Genomic DNA, 22,262 nt, shown 5'->3' with positions numbered 1-22,262 from the left:
GCGGCCTCCAGATCATTACTGTGATAGGTTTCTTGTAATGTGGCGACGTCGTCACGGCAGCCACAGCTCGGAAGTGTAAGATGACATAACAGCTGGGTTTAAAGCTGGACTTATTAATGCGTAGAGTTGAAACAGTCAGATGATATGTGAAAATGCATTATTCTGGATTTCAAAAACAGTAATGCTGACAATGTTGATAACAGACTCATTCATTTAACTAACATGGTGGTGTTTTGCGGTTGTAACACATCCAAATACGGCAATAATAAGAACAATGACAACTTCTTTTAATCAGAATTTTTGTTTTATTGTGCATTATTGCTCCCTGTTATATGTTTGCACCGAATTGCCAAAGCATATTTCTAGTTGATTCTTTCATCGCAATATTTCTCTCTGATTGCAGTTTATTATGTGTTTGTTCATCTACGTAATACAATTCAATTGCATTACGTGTTGCTAATTGACCTTATTTTGCCATCGTAAAAAATAAATATGAACACATAAAAACACATTAGAGACAAATCATTTTCTCCATGGCTTGCTATAGTTATGTTGACAACAAACAAATCATAACTAAGAGCGGGGTAATAATAATGCTATGAATAAATTATTGCTGGTGTTGCAGACAAACCAAACACTGCCGTGCCTTGAACCTAAACAACATCGGCAATAAATAGTCATTTCACTTTGTTTTGGTGCTTGAATTACACCGATTCATTTATAATAGACAGTTATAAGTCTGCATGCATTATCCGTGCTCCTGAACAACATGTGGTGATCCTGGTGTTATTTAAAAACATGTGTATGCAGCGAGGTACTGACTCAGCCAACGTAACAATGTATTACTTGCATGATACGGTTATTATATTCACATATTATTGGCCCAATGAGACGGATTAACCATAAATGTTCCCGCAGTGAAGCTAAAGCGGCAAACCTTGCCATGTTGAGGGACCTGCCTGTGTGCATATCTTACAGCTCTCAACTTTAAGACTCCATTAAACCTATTAAACATTGAGGTTGTATGGGTTTTTCTTTACTATTCTGCAGATAAAAACAGAGCTTAAGTGGCGGCAGATCCCCCCCATCTGTCTGCGGTAGTGGGACTCTTGTGGAAAGGTTATAAATAGGTAATCGTTTGGAGGCAGTGGCAGGTTAATGCAGGAGCGCTCCGTGTGCCTGGGTGAGTCACTGCGCTGTCTCTTTGCATCACGTCAGTTACCTGAGCTCTCCACCTGTCGCCTCGCCCCCCCCCCAGGACACCGCCAGCACCGGCCGAGACCACCAACACAGAGCTCTCATCTCAGACAGACAGGAGAATCAATCTGAAGGCAGCGTCATCATCGTCTGAAGAAAAGCAATGTGTTTAAAGTGAAAAGTGTGGTGTGGTAGCAGAGAGGTGTCAGCAGACATTTACGTTTAGCAGTTGGTTTGATTATATAATGAAGCTATTCTAAGTGATTGTTCTGTCGTTCAGAGGAGGGGATTGTGTGGGCTATGTTTTGTTCTGTTTTCAAAAGAACTGAGCTAAAGCAGACTGGCTCGCTCATGTAAAGTAATAAAGGCAAACACAATAAAACAAAATTGAATCATATGCTACGAGACGACATGTCTGATCATCACTAACTGTAAAAAACATGTTTTAGGTTGACGGTTCCCTTCTTTAAATCCCAGTAAAGCTCCATTACTAACAGTTGTTGGCCCGAGCAGACAAACTGGGCCAATAAGAGCCTTTTTCCTGCATTACATTTGGAGATTTTGTGATAGTTAATGGACTAAATACGTGGTTCTAAACCCTTTTTAGTCACGACCCATAAAAAAACAAATAAATAGACCACACCAGAAAATGATAAAGTATCTTATTTCTACTGTTTTATTGGTTTTATTTTCATGATATAGTCGTAGATAAATTCATCTGGTGGGCCAACAAATAGGAATCTACGTTTACCACTGCATTTGAAGGGTATAAAATCTTAAGATTATTGTTTAACTTTTCCCCATCTCATCTTGGGACCCCCTGAAATCATTTTGCGATGCCCATTGTTAAGAACCACTGGACTAAACGACCAGAAAGAATTCAAATTCACATTACACATCTTACTTTTGTTGTATCTTTTCAGGCAGAGCTTTGGCCTATCGCCACACAGAACATCTAACATTAATATGTACTGAAATGTGCTGCCTTGGCAATCTGGAAGTAAGACTGTCCCAGAAATACATCATCTGCAAGGTTTTTCATCCCAGTTCTTTGCTAAAATGCTTACAACGTAACCAAACGCTGATACAGAGATTATACCTTGCATAATCTTGTGCAGTTTAACGTGCCTGAAAATCACATTACGTGCAAATGGAAACGGCAAAACTAATTATTCATATCATGTGGTTTCAATTGTAAAACGCTCCTGCACCGTTTTTGTGATTGTGACTCTCGAGACGCCCGCTCCCTAATGCTCCACGGTAATGTTCTTGTCGGAGCAGGTGGGAGCAGATTGATGTTGGTGGCCTTGTTTAAAAAGCTATTTTCAGATTGCTTTGTCACACCGGATCATGTTGTGGCTTATAAACAGTAAAACAAGCGGCAAGGATTTCACAGATGACTATTGTTGTGTCAAACTAGCTCCTGTATCTAAAAGCCCTGCAACCTGTAGTGAAAAGTTGGGTGCACTCTCAATCACAGTTACACATCCGATCTGAGTTTGGTGCTAGAGGCAGCTCCCTGTGGCTTGAGTAAGTCATGTCTACGCATTGTGCTCTACAAATAAACTAGCCTTGCCCGTGGTGAGTTGGACAGCCGATGTTACCCCTGAGGAGAAAGGAAAAAGAACTTTTTTAACTTCCTGTGGTATACAACCTCTACATTATAGAACAAAAAATACTGCAATTTAATTCCAGAAGCGTCTTAATTGTATATTGAAGATCTGATAACATGCTGGCTCTGTAATTGACATAGCCTTGTCTTGTTTTGCTGAATAATTGATGGTTCCCTTTCTATGCATAATTTATCTCAAATGTGCTTTTTTATTTTATATTTGTTTTAACCTTAAAGACTAGTGTTGTAACTGTTTCACTGAGACAAAAATTTAATATTTGGACAAGTTTGGGACTGGAATCTGATTATAATTTACGATTATTTATTATTTATGATTATTGTCCACTACCAATGTGTAATCTGCACATCTAAACATGTCTTTTAAGATTAAACTACATACGGTTTATTGTTTAAGTTTCTATAGACCACTGCTAGTCTGCATATTTCATCAGGATATCCATATTTTATTGAAGCTCTCATTATGTTGAGTGATGGCTTGGACTGAGGTTTAATCAGGTCCTGTTTCAATATCTAACACACATCATAATGACCTATTTCTCACTTGACATTAAGTTTAAAGGTGGCCATGCAATTTTGTGTCTGGCTGCAAGTGTCAAGGAAGTTAAGTGAAAGTCTCCAGTGGAAGACCTGGTGTCATAAATGTTCTATTTTTACTAATGGTTCACGTCCTAAGAGTCTGAATCTGAATTAAATAGTAGGTGGTGGCCAACGTTTTGAAAAATGAGCAGGTTATATTAAAACACAACTCTTTATTTAAGACATTTTAAGAATATTTAAGCCTATAATAATAATAATAACAATAATAATAATAATAATAATAATAATAATAATAATAATAATACTCACCTTGTGTTGATGCTCAGTTTACCAAGAGAGGAATAGGTGGATATGGACGTAAGTAAAACATATAAGCCTGCAATATGTAAAATGTGTTTTAGGGTATTGTGAATTAAGCTCATTTTATTATTGCAGAGGAGGCCTCACTACAAGAAAGTCCTGGGAGGGATTTTTAGTGTGTAATTTGGAACCATAAACTCTAATTTGGCTCGAAAAACCTGACATACTTCTTGTATCTAGATTAGTTCATACAAACCGTTTGACTCAGTGAGTGTATAGTGGTACTGCTACTACAAAAAGCATAAACGTTTCCTAAAATAGCTGGACAAAGTGACACCTCACGTTACCATGGCTACTAAGTGCGAGCGGAGACCCATGCAGTGCACATAACATAGCCTACCATGGGATATAGATCCAGTTTGTATTGGCCTCATAAATACTCTAGCCTTTAAAGATGGCCTTAATTATAGCCTTTTGGAGAAAATAAAGAGGCTGTAGTGTATTTAAGGTCAGTGGTGTAGCTGTAGACTTGATCCTTAGACTGAATAATATAATGCTAAGGGTATAACAGCAGGGGAGTTTGCCAGTTCTGTCTCTAAGCAAAAATTGGAGTCTCGCACACACACTCAGGTAAGACTATAATGAGGTGTTTACATGAAAGAACTTTGGGGGGCCTCTGTATTGTTCATTGTTTGGCACCTCAGCATGGTCTCCAAATTATTTTATAATATTGTTTTTACATTTAGGCTACATTATAACATATCTGTCATGTGGAGATAAATGCAGAAATTATGCATGTCTTTAGACCAGTTGGTGACTAATTTTCCACTTCATAATTATTGCCAGTCAGGTTATCATCAGACTAACCTCTTTATAATCTTATTTTAGCTTTTCTTTCTTCAGTTTCCCTCAACTCTTGCCTGCTATTGCAACAACGCCTCACTGTAACAGAACACTTTTCTCCGTAGCCTGTTATTTACTGTCACAACACTGCAGAGTCAGGGAATGTATTCATCTCCGAACATTGCAAACCCAATATTGTCCTCTAGTTTTGTGCAGCACATTTCATTGCATCGCTGATTCTATTGGGATGCCCACTTTGAGATACTCTGGCGAGCCGTATAGCTGGAGATCCTGGGTGATAAGTTGCGTCTGCCCAGGTCGGCGCTGTCTATTCACATTATCTTTCTCTGCTTTCCTCTCGGCGCAGTCAATCAGCCATGGAGGAGGTCAGAAGTCCGCTATATTTGGGTCAAGGAAAGATTGTGAACATTTTACCTCCAGAAAAAGACGACTTGGCCTGCAGTACACTGGTATTACCTTTTACCTGGAATTCATTTAAAAACATTCAACCTGCACTATCTCTACTGACCTGTTATCTTTATTTTGTAGGAAGTGGAGGAAATGCTAATGGTCATTCTCTGGAGACAGCAGCAGGGAGGAAAAGTATCAAATCAAATTAATCGGAGCAGTTGGCAGCTCCCTGTGGTTCAGGAGCTTGCAGATGGTGGAGGCGGTATGTGTGGACTTCCTCACTCAGTTTGACCCAAATTAACTTAAGCCCGTCATACTACAGGCTCCAGGATGAGACAGGTGATCTAGGAAAATTATACTATTACATTTTATACATATCATATTATATATTATTCCATATGGACATTATTTATTACCAAACCTCTGTAGGTGGTATGAATAATCTTTGCATAGAATAATATGTCATTATTACTTTATATAGTGCTTTAAATGACACCCAAAGCGCTTTAGAATGCATTATTCATTCACTCCACGACTGGTGGTTAGCTACTACTGTAGCCACATCTGCCTTGGGACAATTCTAACCGCCTCATGGTCTCCCAACCAAGTTCTAACCAAGACCCAACATGCTTGGCTTCTGAGAGGATCAGGCTTTGACAAGCTGCTACAGCCACAATATTTACAGTGGCTAGCAATAGTATTTGTAACCCTGGAACGTTTTTTTGTGAAAGAGCAAAGCAAAGTGTCACACAATGAAATGAGACTGAAATGTGAAATGAGACTGAAAAGTGCAGCATGAAAAATTCAGCCTCCATGAGTCAATACTTTATGGAGCTGCCTTTCTCTGCAATTAAAGCTGAAAGTCTTTTGTCTCTACCAGCTTTGCACCTGCAAAACAGCTCAAGCTCAGTTAGGTTTGATGGAGAACGTTTATGAACAGCAGTTTTCAGATCTTTGCACAGATTCTCGTTTGGATTTAGATCTGTTGACACATGAATATGTTTTAAACCAACATTGTAGCTCTGGCTTTGTGTTAAGAGTTGGTCTCAAGTCTTTTGAAGACACAAACAGGTTTTCATCCAAGATTGTTCTATAGTTGACTCCGTCCATCTTCACATCAACTCTGAGCAGCTTCCCTGTCCCACAGCATGAAGCTGCACCATGTCTGACTGTAGGGATCAGACCAGAGCCCTGTCCTCCACAGGTTCCCTTGTCCCCCACATAGCTGCTGGCAAACGGCAAATGGGACTTCTTATGATACAATGGCTTCTTCCTGTCACTCTTACTAATGAACAGTCCTCCGTGAGATATTCAAAGCTTGGGAAATCTTTTCATAACCTAACCCTGCTTTTAACCTCTCCACAACGTCCTCTCTGACCTGTCTGGTGTGTTCCTTGGACTTCATGATGCTGTTTGCACCTCAACATTCTCTTTACAAACTTCTATGGGCTTCACAGAACAGCTGCATTTATACTGAGATTAGAAAACACACACGTGGACACTATTGAATCATTAGGTCAACATTCAATTTTCAAACTTCTGACAGCAGCAGTTTTTTTTTAATCTCTGAATCATTTAGAATTATCCTTCAACTTCACGATTGTTTGCCACTTTGTGTTGCTCTTTCACATAAATGCCAAAACAATTCATTTAAGTTTGTGGTCGACACATGACAAAATGCCAAAAAGTTCCAGGGGTACGAACACTTTTGTAAGCCACTGTGTCATTTTAGTTCAGAATAGGGCTGCAACTAACCACTATTTTAGGAGTCGACTAATCAACAATCCTTTTTTGTCACTCTTATTTTTATTGCATATTAAGATTGAGAATGAAGGTTGAAATATGGTGACTGAAGGCTTCAAGATAGAGAATATTTACGAATAAAGTGTATTATTGTTGTCTTTGTTAGGAAAAGGTCTTTTGACATATATTTTAGAGTATATTTAATCCAGATAATGATTATGATGATCAAAATAGTTCAGTAAATCCCTTGAACCTTCATATATAAGAATGTCTTTGCGATCTGGCTGGACATATATTAGCCCAGGACAGAACAAAACCTTCTAGACTCGTTGAGCGTTTATCTGTCTAATCGATAGTGGCCTTTATGTTTTCATCTCTCTCTGGCTCCTTGACTATGTCTTCTTCCACTTCCACTAGATTCAGTCAAATGCTGTATAGCTTAAGCCATTCTATTATATAACTATGGTGGGTGGTGTTGCCTGTTGTCTCCATAACTTCACGTAAAAAAAAAACAAAATGCATCTTCCACTTCCCCCACTTGGATAGCTGACCTTAACAAGAGAATCCAGACGATGTGCTGCAGGAAAGATTGCACATCTCTGCGTGACCTTTTGGTGATGTATAGCCGCTGGTCAGTAAGTGATATTGATGCTATAATGCCAGAGTGATGTGCAAGCTACATATGTCACTTTATCTTCAAGGTTTTTAGGCTTGTCCTTATGCCGAGGGTCATGGAACACGCTGCCCAGCCAGCCATCTGCCACTTAAGCACCACACTGTCCTTCATTTGGACTCTGTGTCCACTCATGTGATGGAGCAGGGAAGAGTAATGGTGTGAGTGAATGGACAGGAACGCTCTCCCAATGTTGGTCATTATCGGCGGATGTGGTAAAACACTGCTTGAGGTCAGATTGCTTTGTAAAAATTGCATTTGGGAAGCAACAGGCTTTGAAATGTAAGCCAGATTGAAATATCATCTTCGAGAGAGAGACGGTGTAGTATAAAACCTGAAACTTTCAATCCACAAGGGCAATGTTTAACTGAAAATGATAGCTCCGTCTGTGTCTGTCTGTTAAGTGTAATTCCCATATTGTAGGTACATTTAAGAGACTTGAATTGATTGTTTTTTTGTGTGTCTTTTATGCATCATCGAGCCACATCAGACTCTAAAATGTGTGGACGAGCGAATTGAATTTGTTCTCTCAGTTCTCTAAAGTCTGCCAGCCTTCAGTGAATATGATGCGTCTGCTCCTTACACAACAAACACATATTGAAGCACCGCTTGATTGTTCGGTGATACACTGTGCATTTATAGTGTGTGGGTAAGGGAATGCTGATGAGATGTAGCAGATGCAGAGTGTGGCTTGGAGGAAAGCAATAAAAGTCCTGTCAGACTGGCAGCACACTTGAGTTAGGCAGGAGAAAATAGAAATCCTGCTTGAGTGAAATTGTGCAAGTTGGCTCAAATTCCATATATAGCGAAGCTATTTATTTTTACCACGTATAAGGACTAGGACTCAAATCCATACAGGGGTGGAGCTGAATTCATTAGTAAAATTAAATTTAATAAAACAGAATTGAGCAATAATTGTTAAAGACACCAAACTGATCACCAGACAGTGATTGTTAGAACATTAGGGGCAAAAGTTTGTCACTACTCTGATCTTTAGACAGAGTACACTATTCACCTTTCACCTTTCACCATTACATTAGATCATTTCCCACATCTAAGTTTTGGCAGCTTAGATTCATGCTTATTTTTAAGAATGTATGTTCTTATTTGGGTACTTGACGTTTTGTCTAGAAAGAGTCACTGGTGTGAGAGACGGTTAATAAATGTGTTGGCATAAAAATAATGTATATTCTATTTAATAAAATTACACAATGTAAAAAGAGAGAAATATAAGAAGTTTAATGCTGTAATCCAAAGTGTGTCCTGTAATGTGAACCACTAGCACATGTGCTCCATGTGAGCAGATTGCAGCGTTCTGAGTCTGTGTCTGGTTCCAATCATTTGCTTCATGTCCTTCCCCAGATTCATCCTGTTTAATAAAGACAATTGGCTGAAAAATTCCCCCCCAAAAAGGAAAAAGGCATTTACACAAAAACTAGAAGGAGAAAGAAGTCTTACTTTCATTTTTTATCTTCTTTGTGCTGAATGTGCAACAGTGTGATGTCCTGCACGTGACTTTATTATTATTTCCTAAGAAAAATACTTTTCTAATAGCAAATATTTTAACATGGAAAAATTGTTAAACATGGATATGTTTTTGCAAATCATTTTCACATTTTGCTTCAGCAGCTTGTCAAACACAGTTACACCCCTAATGTCAAGTATCCATTAACAAAATGATAATTCAATGATTATTTACACATCACAGCGAATGCCGTATGTTTGACAGCTCAACATAAATAATGTCTTGTGTTTAAAATATTTTTACTTGAGCAACATAATATCACAGTTAAACACTGCATTATGCACAGTGTTTAAACAGGAATTAATCAGAATTGAACTGCGTTTAGTTCACATTTGGACTTAATTTACCCATATTGGACTAAATGGGACATTTATTTTGGACTTTGTCTACCTTGATTTTTTTTTTTGTTGTCTTCTTTTTTTCTTTCTCTTTTAAATGTAATTATTTTAATGTCCTGTGCTCTCTCTGGTCTTGTTCCATTTCTTGTGTTTGTTGTGTTTTCTATTTAAAATTTTATTAAAAAAAGAGCACCAAAACATGAAATCCAAGCAACTTTTACATTATATTTTGTTGTAATTGAGAATAAATCAACACCGGAATTGTTTTCAGTCAAAACAGCATATGATTGTTGATTTCATATCTCTTAGGACAGGAATATGTGAATATAATATATATATGAATTATTGAAGACAAGTCCTACACACAGTATATGATCTTAAATATGACAAAGCAGCCTTGTGTTGTCCTGCCCTGTGAATCCCCCGGCTCTGTTCTTATCTGGTATTCACCTGCAGGTAATGGAGTGTGTTTCCTGACATGTAAGTGAGCTGGTCCATATGTGTCCTGCTGCTCCGTGGAGACCAACAGGAGAAGCTGAGAAGAGCCGAGTGGCTTCAGACGGCCCTTTGAATCGCTCTGCGTTACTCACCTTCATAAGGAATCCTCGGCGGGGCCCCTCCCTCGCTCTCCTCTCTCTTTTTTTCATTCCTCCTTTTCTTTGTACTGTTTTGCTTTTCCTTGATCCTGCAATACATACTTTCCAAGGGTTCACAGTTCTATCACTACTGCAAAAATACCTCTTAGGATTGAATATAACTTTTCAATTCTTGTCTATAGCAGCAAGACTGTTGGACATTTCACTTTTCAACCAGACACAAACAAACAATCCAATTACTTCTGGTTTATTTCCCCCACAGCTGCCTTTTTCTGCCAAAGTGCACCTAAAGAAGAATTAGTATGTAATAAAAAGCTATCAATCATTCTGACAGGTGCAATAGATGTGCATAAATATAGCTCTACCCAAACTGCACTGCACTAAGGCCTGAGGAGAAAGCCTGATGTAATAGCCTCCTCGCTTCAGGGAAAGTATAGAACTGAAGTGGTTTGCAAATGATCATCTTCGTATTGGTCATCACTGCCCCGTGTTCGTTCTGAGTGGGACTAAATGTACCAAATACGCAACTTTATAGGTTGAAAAAATGATCTGAACAAAAACAAAAAGTTCTTCAGCTGACATTGAGGATCCATCCTACTCTGCACATGAACTGTTCATACCCCTCTATTCTAGTGGAAACTTTACTATTTTAAAGCCACGGTAAATTAAAACACAGCTTTTACTAAAATGCATTAAAAATAATACGTTAAGAACTGCTTGTATCGTTGGCCCCATTAGTTATTAGGGCCTCGTGTCAGTAAAAGTGCTGTTTCATGAGGTGTGCAGTAGAGCGTGTTATATTCGTTTCAACCTATGGAGATTGAACAGTATTGAAAAAGTTAGGCCCAGGTGTCATTTGCATACACATAAGATATGAAATCTGAAATTTAAAATAGCTTTTGCTGTTGTTGGGTTTTGACTTATAATTTACTTTGTATTATGGCGAGAGCATGATAATATTCCAGCTTTAACAGCGTTTGACAGTTTTTTTTGTGTGTTTATATTATGAATTTGTTTGGTGGGATAGTCCCTGTGGTAAATATTTATCACAGTTTTACATCAAGTGCCAGTTCGTGAAGAAACTATTGAAATAAAGAATTGAAATTTGCAAGAATCTATCTCACCAACAAGTGACATTCCATCAAAAATGCAGGGACATTTTAACAATGATTTAACAAAATAAAGGTGTTATCGGGTATTATTATTTGTCAAATGCACTATTGAATAATTCATATGAATGTTGGCCCTTGTTTACAATATGGTTGTACAATATAGAAGTACAGTCGTGGAATTACCACTACGTATGTCACATTTGCCCATAACCAGCAAGTAAAATATAAATTTATAAACTTAACTTATTAACTTAACTTAAAATAAAAAAATAGGACAAATCTTGAGTATAATCTTGAATATAATAAGTTCACTAAGTTTTATTGAGCTGTGTCGTCCAACCTGTCATTTACTTTAAATATGGTGACCTTACAAAGGATTCATGTTATCTCAAAATAGTATGACCACTTTCTTGCTCAAATGAACTGTAACTCGTGCCAGGTTTTATGTTACATTCAAATGAGTTCACAACCAAGAGTTTGTGAGTCTCCACCCACCCACTCTGAGCCCGTTCAGGAGTGGAGGATTCTGTTGGCTGGCAATTTATCAGCTCATCCGTTGTTTACACCAGGTTTTATCTTGACTTATCAGTAATTATCACATGTAGTTATTGTAAAATGATATGTGCCACACACAGCTGCAGAGCCCTGTGCCGCTCGTCCCCGCTGCCTCCCTCCTCCACCCTCATCAAGATTAATTAAAAATTTCACCATGGCTTCACACAATCTCACAGCCTCTTCTCTCGTCTCTCCTAGCCCCCCCCGTGTCTCTGTTCACACTTCTCCACAGTCTCCCACTCGGCTCCTTCGGCCATCATTAGAACGTAATGAAGTAAGTTTAATAATCAGGGGAGTTAGTGGTATGGTTCCTATCCCGCAGGCACAAGTGTCTGGAAAGAGCAGATCCTTAGTGTTAAATGCGTCGTGTTCTGGCCGGGCCCCCACGCTGTGCTGTCATGGGGGACATAATGGGATGTTCCATATCTTTCTCTAATTAGTTGGAGAGTGTGTTCATTAGACTTAGCAGATTTGGGGAAGTTATGGCGCGCTCACAATGGCCTCGTTCCCCCGTGTGTGCTGATGTCTGAGTGATAAATCATCTCTGTCTGACCGCGGTAATTAGGCAAAACTGTCATCTTCTGCTCTTCTGTGGAAAGTTGGGTCACCTTGTGCACTGCCTGGGTTAACCTGCTGACAGTGTAGCTCTTCTTTAGCCCTAACTGAGCGAGTAATTACTGCTGATTATATTAGCTAATTTACTTGGCACTGTAGTGTATATAACCTACTGCACTGGCCACTCTACATTAAGAAGCTAAATGTGCTATTACATTAAGCCACATTTTACAACATTAAGGCCACTTCTACGAGTAAAGAATATGTCTTTTTGCCTTTAGTTTGTCTTTAGTTAGTTTGAGATTCGTTGTCACTTTAGTTTGGCGTGCAGGGCTACTCAATTGTCCAAATATAACTGTGCATCTTACTTTGGACCCACAGCTTTTGAGGGAACCTTATTGACTACACTGAATTGTACTGTAATACTACTAGTACTACCACTACTACCACTACTACCACTTCTACTGCTACCACTACCAGAACTGGTCAAAGTACTGCAGTTCAATCCATGAGTAATAGTGAAGATATACCTTGTCAAATTTTACACCGATACAAGTAGGGTTAGAAGAGTACTGAAGTATTTGCTGTAGAAGGTATTGATTTTTGCAAATCATTTTGAATGTTGTGAATGATAACTTTGCAGCTTCAAAAACTATAAAATACTGTAGGTTGCTTCTAAAGGCAAGAGGCAAATAGTATTTTGGTCTTGTCCTGTGCAGTCCAACCTGTGTAACGAGTATAAATGCTGTAATATATTAGATTTTTTGTTATAATGGGTTATAATGGGTACATTGGCAACAAGAATTAAATTAGCCTATATTGTGTATATACTATTTCCAAAACAAACGCAACAATGATCCGACTCAAAGCTTGTTTGAACATTATTGTTAAAAACCCCTAATCTAGATTAAACTAAAACCTCACCCCTAACACTGCCCTGGGGGAAAACCTTCTTTCATGTTTGTTGCAGCATCTGTGAAACTAGTGAAAGTCTCTGGAGGGAGATTCATGAGGCTTTAATTGGACAAAACTACTCCTTCATTGTACTTTCTACTTTGTTTAAAATGTAGAAAAATGCTATATTACCATATCATCCAATCAGAGCACATCTTTTGGTGGTCCCAAGTGTTTTCTAAAAGCACAGCAGGAGGTATCGTGTGGGGTGATGGAGGGTGACGACTGCACCTTAGATGCCCCGTCTCACAATGCTGTAGAGCTGGATGCTCCGCAACTGCCTGGAGCAACGCTCTCTACTCTTGATGAATGGCTCTTTATCTGCCTGGATGAACTCTCTTATCTGCAAGTGTCAGTGAACATCTGTAGCCTGTCTGTTTGTGGATCTCTCCTTCACTGTTGTTCTCCTCCAGTTTTCTACTTTTTACCACGTTTTTTCTGTAGTTTTTCCTCACTGAAAAGGACAGGGGTGCTGGGACAGTTATCTATATGCTAAACTCCTGTGTTTTAAATTTTTTTAATCTGTTTCTCTATTTCACGCTCGCCCATGGACTACTACTAAAACTAGTACTAACTACTACTACAACTAGTACTACTACAACTAGTACTAACTACTACTACTACTACTACTACTACTACTACTACAACTAGTACTACTACAACTAGTTCTATCTACTACTACTACTACTACTACTACTACTGCTACTACTACAACTACTACTACTACAACTAGTACTAACTACTACTACTTCGACTAGGGGGTGAACTAAGCCTGCCAATACTTTCCATGAAACGCTTACTTTGAAGAGTTTCCCTTCTACAATTTAACACCTTTTCATGGTCAAATTCCAGCGAGAGATGATATGGCAAATTGTATTGCATTAATGTGCAGACACAACCTGTGAGATTTCATAGAAAAGTTAATTAGCTTTCACTAAAGGCAGGCACTGGAGCTGCTGCTGCGCCTCAGAGACTACACTGTACATGAGTCTGTGCCAGATGCGTAAGCTAAGCAACAAAACATTAGAGCATAACATGAATAACATGATATCATTGTAAAACATAACAAAGCAGCTATGATGTTGAAACAGCACATTTGCTGTTTTTCATCTATTAAATACTAAAGAATTTCCAATATTTTTTTTTATAATACAGAAAACAGAAATGATTCTTTCTGGTATTTACTTTAAATTACACTATAACTGATCTGAGTAGTTTGAACCTGACCAACTATACAGAACTAGTGCAATGCTGTAGTGACACCGTGTGGTCATAAAACAAACAGCAGGATGCAATGGTTTTAATCTGATGCATTTATTCCAAGATACGTAAGAGAAATAGTATTAGTAAAGATGGCACTTCCATACACTGGCACCATAAATATGCTATGTACAATCCACATTTACATTCACAGTACGTCACTTTTAAAACAATAATCATTATGTTGTACAAATACATTGTAAAAACCCAAAAAGGTCCACTAAGAACTGGCACAAAGATAAATATTTCAAAGTACCAGTATACAAAACAAAACGCAATGTAGTGTTTTACACAATAAATATGAGCACAACCTTGCAACAACTGCACTTATTTGGCGGAACACCTCAAAATGCCTGACACATTTTATATTGCACTTAGAGATTTGTGGCTTATCATTCACTATGGCATCATGGTATTTACTAAATAGAAAAACATACTTCATTTCTCCCGCAGAACAAACTTCATATACATCACTTTATAAGTGCCACAGATTAGATCTGGTGTTAGTGAACACAGTGTTTGTACTAAAACAGTGACATGTTAAATGGATTTCACTGAAACAGAATGAGGTTTTGGTAACGATGACAATCATACTGAACAGTTTTATGTTTTAAACTTCTTTAAAACGTTGGTCTCCGTCACACTCACTCACACTAAACAGTTTCTTCTCTACTGGTAAAGCACCGTCATTTTAACCAGAAAGCATTCCAACTGAGCCTAAATAACTTTATAACTAGTTACATTTCAGTCAGTACAAGAGAACATTCATCCCCATCACACTGTATTGTCTTAGGCCTGCAGCCCCAGTCCATGTGTTGAATGCTGTTGCCTGTAGACTGTACGTTTGGCTTTATGAGGAAGAGTCCTCCTCCACTGGGTGCAAAGCATGTCTCTTCAACAGTGTCTTAAGTATGTCTACCTCTCTCTCCGTCTCCTTCAACTTCCTGCGTAGCGTTTCGTTGGCTTTCTGAAGCCGCTCGTTTTCCTGGAAGACACAAAGGAGCTTATATCTACTGTGTGCTGAGGGTGACGTAGATAAAGGGCCCTGTTACTCACCACTTCCAGTGTTTCACATGTGGATTGGCTATCCTCATCTGAATCCTTCGTTTTCTGTAGCATTGAAGCCCGGTTCTCCCACTTGGCACAGTGGCGCTGTTTCCTCTGGGGCACAGGGCTGGGACAGGAGCTCAGGGGGGGAGCTGTGGCTGGGACCAGCAGAGCAGGTTCATGCACTGGAGAAGTGAGCGGGGTCAGGTCAGTCTGTGTCCCACTGTGGACCTTCTGAGGGCAGACAGGAGGGGGCCCCGGAGACGAGGGGCTCCAGTATTTGATCTCTGTATATGAGAACGGACAGTCCTCTGAACCTAAAGCAAGGATAACAGAAGAAAAAAACATTGTACAAATTAGCTAATGTCATTTATATGATCAGATTAGTGCATTTTCAGTCAACTATAAACACACTGCGTGCCAGATATTGAAATGTTTGTTTAAATGTTAAGAGTTAAGACAATATACCGTGGTTTGCAAATGCGTTTGTACCCTTGGAGCTACATTTTACACTCTGCAGTTTTTTTATTTATTTGACAACCATGTATAATTTTCCTTTCACTTTACAAAAATGCCAGTACAATTTATTCAAGTGGTTGCAAAGTGAAAAAAGGTGGAAAAGTTTGATGCAGAGTGACACCTGCAGGAAGTGACTCTGCCTCTGACAGCTGCAGGGAAATCCCTCAGAAACCTGCCAGGTGCAATCTGCATTGTCCTCTTGCCAGAAATGCAGATATTAGGCACAAACGCAAATGTTTATATGCAGCGTGGGAGATCTGTTGACGACGAAGCAAAAACGCTGCCGCCATTTACTGTATGTAAGTGTGAGATGTTTGTGCTAGGAAACCCGCCGTGCCCACCCACCCTCTGAAGTTCCCGTGGTGACAGACGTGGAGCTGAAAGTGGGACTGTCGATGGCGCTGGCTACTTTTGAGTTTTTCTTGCATTCGAATGCCACCTGGTCCTTGCAGAGCTTGTGGCAGTTCATTCCACAATCTATTACAGAGCAAAATATGAAAAAAAAAAAAAACATACATTAAATACATTAAATATCAGCAACAACAAAATACAAATCTTTGTTATTCATATAAATGTCCCTGTTATGTTCTGCAAATGCACCAAGTTGACCTTTTGCATGCTGTACTGTGAAGCAAACATTTCTCGGATCCATTGAAGTATGGGGGAGGGGGGAATTGTGGTTTTGCACTGAACTGACTTTCAGGTTATTTCTTTTAAGTTGCAAAGTTTAGCTACATGTCTGCAACAAAGGCCGACCACAGTTCCCTCTCTAAAGGTGTGCACAACCAGAGACACACTGATGGTAAGCGACTGAACACATGTACAGACATTTCTGAATACTCTGTCATTTGGTTGTCTTTAGCAACTTCCCTAAAATCAAAGTACTTCTCACAGCGCTTCATATTACAATGTGGGCCGCAAACTGCACGGTATTTGTGAGACAACATAGAAAAGAGCGCTCTTGTGGTGTGTGCATGTGTGTTTCTTCCTTTTGTAATCAGTGATGAATAAATGCACAACAAACGGTCAAACAAACAACATTATCTTAATCCTGTGTCAGGTTTTACACTATAAAATAACGCACCTCAATGTATGACTGTATAATTATAAACACTCACCTCTGCATCTGTAGCCTTGCTTTATGACACCCCACAACTACAAAGAAAACATATTTTTAGATCTGCTTGTATATTGTATTATGCATATTCAACATTTATATCTAATACTTACAAATCCTGAGCAATTGTCACAGAATGTAGGTTTCATATACGTGGTTTCCTGAAAGTTATGGACAAAACCAAGGCCCAGTTTGGAGCAGATGACACTCGCTCTCAGGAAATAAGCAGTAATCTCCTCCCGACTGACCATGCCTTCCCTGAGAGAGAAAAAAGAAGCCATTTTTATTTTTGAATTCAGCTTGACAGACAAAGTTTCCGGTTTAGGTAACACGAGGATGAAGTCTAACGCAGTCATATGCTTATTGTTAGCGTGTGCAGTTATTTGTTGCTTCCTGTTGCTCATCACTACAAACACCACCTTTTCACATCCTCCCAAACTTGCACTTGTGAATTAACTACGCGACCTGCCGAGCACTCACTTCTCTTTGTCCATTACACAGAAGGAAAATGGAAAGCTAGCAGCAATTTTCTCAAAATCCCCTTGAGAGATGAAGCCGTTCTCGTCGTGATCATAGTTCTTAAACACAGACTGCGAACAAGAAGGGGCGTTGTTAATAGCAGGTAAATGGCAGGGAAAATGTTCAAACAAATGAGGGTTATGCAACGCGACTTCAGAGGACTTACATCCACCATTCTCTGGACGTGTTTGCTGATGGTTCGGGGGTCCGGTTTGGGGGCCACTCCAGATGCCCAGTCCACAACTACAAGCGGCCTTGAGGGCGTGGTTGGCTGATGAAAAAAAGAAACAACAGAGCAATTAAAATACATTAAAAAAAAGCTATTTATAGATTTGGATGATTTGGATGATTGGCGCTCACAGGTGCTTTACAGTTCTTGGGTTCTCTTGTATATGACAGCTCATAAATGTCATCTTCAGTGTAATATAGGTCCAACGACAACTGTGAAGACAAAGAAAAAATATATCAAAACATACTCATTCTGAACTTGTTTTGCAAATGTATTTTCATAATAGCAAAAATGAGGTCACCGGAACGCTTTTGTGTGTTTCATGGGTATTCTGTCGCTCAAGTGCGATTAAAGCGCTTGATGCACGGATAGTATAACAATACAGCAATTTGAGTAGTCATTTGCAGTTGGTTTGTCACCCACATACTGCGGAGACTCTCAACACACCTCCACATCAGCGCCAGAGGAACCGGGCGCTGGAACAAACTCATTTGCATGTGGCTGTTGTTCAGTAAAGTCTGAATCATCCCTGGATGTGTGCTTACGGTCAACAGATGCACAAGGTCTTTGTTTGCGTCTAGCTTTGGGGGGAGCTGCTGGAGTTGGATGAGTTCGTTGATGTGGTTGTAGAGGGATTGAAGCTTCTGGACGTTGACCTTGTTGTCCTCCACATAGTCCGACATGGCCTCGTTCACAGAGATCAGGTCTTTGAGGTGGACGCCCAGAATGGGGATTTTAAAACCGGTGACTTTGTTGTAAGCCTGCCGATAGTTGTCGTAGTTTCGACGTGAGGAGAGGAGGTCGGTCATCTCATTGAGCACCTGGAGAGAAAAATAAGTGATTATAAAATGAAACAACGGTGTATGAGGAGTATGTATGTGTTTCATAGTATGATTTATGGACAGGGTAAACCAGCAACCAAATACTTTTTGTTCTTTACTTCAAGAAATGTCTTGTCTGTCCCAACTGCTTTACGACTGGACTGTTTTTTTTTTTTAGATATTTATTGAAGCTACATTAAAGGGAGAGTATATAGCCTGTGCTCGTATTTAACTATTATCACAACTGAACCTGTGTTGCCAGAGCCTTAACCTGCAGATAGAGGCCACATACAATTTTATAATTCTAGTTTATGGACTGGCCATAACTCATGATCAGCTCAGAACTTCCTCACTGAGCTATCTGGACTTTAGGTAGTGACCAGCGAGAGGACTTTTAGGTTTTAACCAACTGGATTTCAGCATTAGAACTGGAAACCCATATGAGAGACTTTCCATTTGCTTTCCATTTGGATGATCAGAGTGAGAGCCAAACTCAAACCACATCTACTACTTGACCTTCATGTCCAATGTTTTGTGATTTAGAATAAATCAACATTACATTTGCTATCAGAAAACAGTAATATGTGATTTGAGCATGTTTACCTTATATCTTAGGACACGGATATTGTTTGTTAATGAAATGTTAAATTCTACCTAACTGATCTACCTTTAACTGAATCATTTCTTTTGATAATCATAGTTAAGTGTTCTGCTTCTAAAATGGAATGCCCACACTATTCACCTCATTCCGCCCACTTTTGCCTCTTTTTGCCACCGTTCTGCACTTCTGTTTTAATGGCATTTCTGGTGGAGCCTTGCCACTAAAATATAATATAAAGTAGATTTGTGTAGAACGTCCGATGTTCATGTGACCACCAAGTCAACAATGAGTCCCTAGTTGGCCTGAAAACGACTTTAGTCTCGAGGTTGGCAGCCCCAGCAATGAAATACTGTGACTCACATGTTAATACAATGTCTTTATTTGCTTTCTGAGCTTCGTGTTGCTTTACCTTGGTGACTTCACTGGGGACGTGTGAGGTGGTGTCCTTCAGTCTGGAGATGGAGCTATGGCACAGGCCTCCCACCACAGCCATTAGTGTGTTGAAGTTGTGCATGACATGGAGACTCTAGTGGACAGACAAACACAAAGTGGACCTATCAGTCTCTGCACACTCATAACACGCACAATTAGGTGCGCGCCAGGTAACCCAGCTTATGTAATCGCCACAACAGAGCGGTTACGAAAGCCACTTAGATTGTTGCCTTTTTCTTACTGTGCCAGGACCATTCTTTTTGGAGAAAGCTTTTCCACTGACCTATTTATTTTCAGTTGGCCAACGCCTGCTGCCATTACAGCAATACAGTGGCTATGTTTACATGCACACCACAAACCTTATCGTTATCTGATGTCAAGAGTTATCAGATTATCAGACTCTCATGTAAACAGCTGCATCTGATGTGAGGAATCTGATTTCTTTGGATTTTTCACGCAAAGACAATTTTGCAAATAATTATAAACTATGTGGCAAAAATGAAAGAGAAAATGTTCACAATTGAAAGCGTTATTTTTAAAGTCATTGTACTTTCAACAGCTACTCTAAATATCCATTGATTAACTGTCACATGTCAGTAGGTGTTTTTGCACAGACCTCTTTTGTACATGACCGCACACACAAAACATTTGCCCTGATTTTTACAAGCCTTTTAATGTACCCAGTGTGAAATATATTGTGAGTCCCATGGGTTTTTGGATAATAGTAGTGGAGTGTTGAGGTTCCCCACAGTATAAGTGGCCTGACAGCTCCCTGAAGCGTGCACATCACTTCTGCACATGGCATGCAACATGAAGCGTCAGGTATAAGAGCATTGAACAAGATCAGCTCAGGCTCCATCTCTTTTACACGTATGCAGGCCGTTTTTCATGGTACAAGAACATACATTCAAAATTAAATATGTGGCACCAACATGTTTTAAATGTAGTTGTATATTAAATCCATGCTGACAATTTACTGCATGTCCTCCCTTCTCTCTCATCCCCATTTCACACTTTTTAAATTTATTTTTTGTGACCAGAAATACAAAACAAAGTGAGACAGGTTAATGTATTGATGCTGTGCAAGGACAGCAAAATTATATTAAATTATGTGAATCAGTGTACAATAAGCGTTGTCTATGGGCATTGTTATTATTAACAAGGTTGTTAACTTGCCTTGAATGCAACACATAATGTCGGAACATTATAAAATGATGCATTTTAATGTGTCAGAATGTGCTTTGTCAAACAACAGAATTAGGTGCAAATTCAGTCTAGTCACCTTTTTGTGACCAGCAGTATCCGCATCAAGGCAGTTTTGTCTACTGTTGCTTTGTCATTATGTCATTTAAAACTGTTCAAATGTGCCTTTGCTCTACCAAATAAAGTGTAATGGACTTAAATCATGAATTTCCTTGTATGATGATAATGACCTGCTTTTTAGTCACATATACCAAAGGAACAACAGTAGGTTTCCATAAAATAAAGACCTGTTTTTTGGTTGCCCAGTGCCATGTCATTGCATGAGGAGAGCAGGTAGAATCCATACCTGAGCTACATGGATGAACTTGGTGAAGACCTCTGCTCTAAGCTGTGCTGTGGGTCGGCTCAGCACCATTAGTTGAACCCACTGAGACACACCATTACACAAGGTGATGGAGCGCTCCATCACAGGGATGTCCTTCAAGCAGCACCTACGGATGTAGCTCTGATAGTCCATAAACTGGAAAAGAACATGAAGAGTTTTAGATCAAAACACAGACATTTCAATTGGTGAAGTAAAAGTGGACATACTCACTGATATTCTGCAAAATGACTTAAATTCCAAGAAGGTGAGATGCTCAGCCAACTCGTCCGGCTCCAAGTGATCGAAAAGTAGGGACACCTTCCTCTTTTTACTGCTGTTGGCTTTGATTTTTGTGCTCGCCTTCCATGACCAATCTCTTTCATTTCTAGGCAAATAAAAGACAAGTATTGTTTGCTTATGTGGCTTGTTTATAATAGAATAATCTACCTCATCATCAGTACTTTCACTATTGCACTTCATTGGATATGCACTCAGACACCAGAAATGAACAAAAACCATGTATGGAAAGAAGTGACGTTCTAGCTTAGTTTTCCTCACTCTTTCAGAATTGTGAGTGACCCGCGTTCCCCCCCCCCCATGCCCCATGCGAGGTGAGGTCTCAGTCGCCAGCTGGTCAGACTTTAGCACTTACATCCATTTGGTCTCCAGAAGTGGGCAGAGACTTTCCTGCCCCTGCTCTCGGATCAGCTCCCGAAACTGGTCCAAGCTGTCGGTCAGGCTGTGGTGCAGGCGGAACATCATCCAGAACTCTTGGATCCAGTGTCTGCATTTCAAAGAAGAGACTGTGTTTATGTGATACAAACTTGAAATGACGTCATTATTTCTATTGTGAGGCTGACCTGATGACAAAGCAGATCTTCTTACACTCCGCTGGTTGTTCATTGTCCATTGCAGTTTTAAATGTGAGCAGTAGGTTAGGGAATGATGCTTTAAGAACAATGAAGCGACAATATCACAGAAAACATAAATCCAGTCCATTCTACTTTATTCATATAGCATATTTTATAAACAAAAACTGTTTCAAAACTGCTGCACAGTTCAGATTACAAATAAAATAAAAATACAATAGAGATAATATTTAACTCCACTAAAAAGTTAAAACAATAAATATACAAAAATCTTTCTAAATTTACAATAGTAAAATCAAATAAGATCAA

The 22,262-nt window shown here is 39.3% G+C and overlaps 1 protein-coding gene and 1 long non-coding RNA gene across 3 annotated transcripts; one reads left to right on the top strand and one right to left on the bottom strand.

Annotated features, from left to right (window-relative positions):
• Positions 1–4,392: 4,392 nt before the first annotated feature.
• Positions 4,393–8,193, top strand: LOC140370934 (uncharacterized). The gene is made up of 4 exons (XR_011928415.1): positions 4,393–4,980; positions 5,060–5,183; positions 7,211–7,295; positions 7,366–8,193. It is a non-coding gene; the product is annotated as an uncharacterized lncRNA (long non-coding RNA).
• Positions 8,194–14,270: 6,077 nt separating this feature from the next.
• On the bottom strand, positions 14,271–22,034 carry LOC140370376 (RAS guanyl-releasing protein 1-like). 2 transcript variants are annotated; one of them, XM_072457507.1, is made up of 14 exons: positions 21,945–22,034; positions 21,737–21,868; positions 21,316–21,469; positions 21,067–21,240; positions 19,495–19,611; positions 18,209–18,484; positions 17,795–17,875; positions 17,601–17,705; positions 17,396–17,505; positions 17,029–17,173; positions 16,917–16,953; positions 16,144–16,275; positions 15,289–15,596; positions 14,271–15,217 (listed from the first exon to the last, which is right to left on the bottom strand). In XM_072457507.1, the coding sequence occupies exons 1-14, from the start codon at positions 21,992–21,994 to the stop codon at positions 15,083–15,085; spliced, it is 1,956 nt and encodes a 651-aa protein (XP_072313608.1). In that variant the 5' UTR covers positions 21,995–22,034; the 3' UTR covers positions 14,271–15,082. The 2 variants fall into 2 exon arrangements, with proteins under 2 accessions (XP_072313608.1, XP_072313609.1); XM_072457508.1 differs by lacking the exons at positions 21,737–21,868; positions 21,945–22,034 and having other exon boundaries at positions 21,312–21,451.
• Positions 22,035–22,262: the final 228 nt, after the last annotated feature.

Source organism: Eucyclogobius newberryi, unplaced genomic scaffold (genome assembly GCF_026437365.1).
Source record: "Eucyclogobius newberryi isolate DKJ021-1_F unplaced genomic scaffold, fEucNew1.0.hap1 SCAF_21, whole genome shotgun sequence".
NCBI classification, from domain to species: Eukaryota; Metazoa; Chordata; class Actinopteri; order Gobiiformes; family Gobiidae; genus Eucyclogobius; species Eucyclogobius newberryi.
The sequence above is the reverse complement of the archived record's forward strand: the minus strand, read 5'-3'. Positions and strand labels throughout refer to the sequence as shown.

Bases quoted from the DNA above. Each gene is read 5' to 3' on its own strand.
- LOC140370376 (XM_072457507.1), bottom strand. From the start codon at position 21,994: ATGGACAATGAACAACCAGCGGAGTGTAAGAAGATCTGCTTTGTCATC. The intron at 18,485-19,494 runs GTAAAGCAACAC...TTTTCTCTCCAG, and splicing joins TCCCCAGTGAAGTCACCAAG to GTGCTCAATGAGATGACCGA. The intron at 16,276-16,916 runs GTGAGTGTTTAT...GCTCTGTAATAG, and splicing joins GCAAGGCTACAGATGCAGAG to ATTGTGGAATGAACTGCCAC.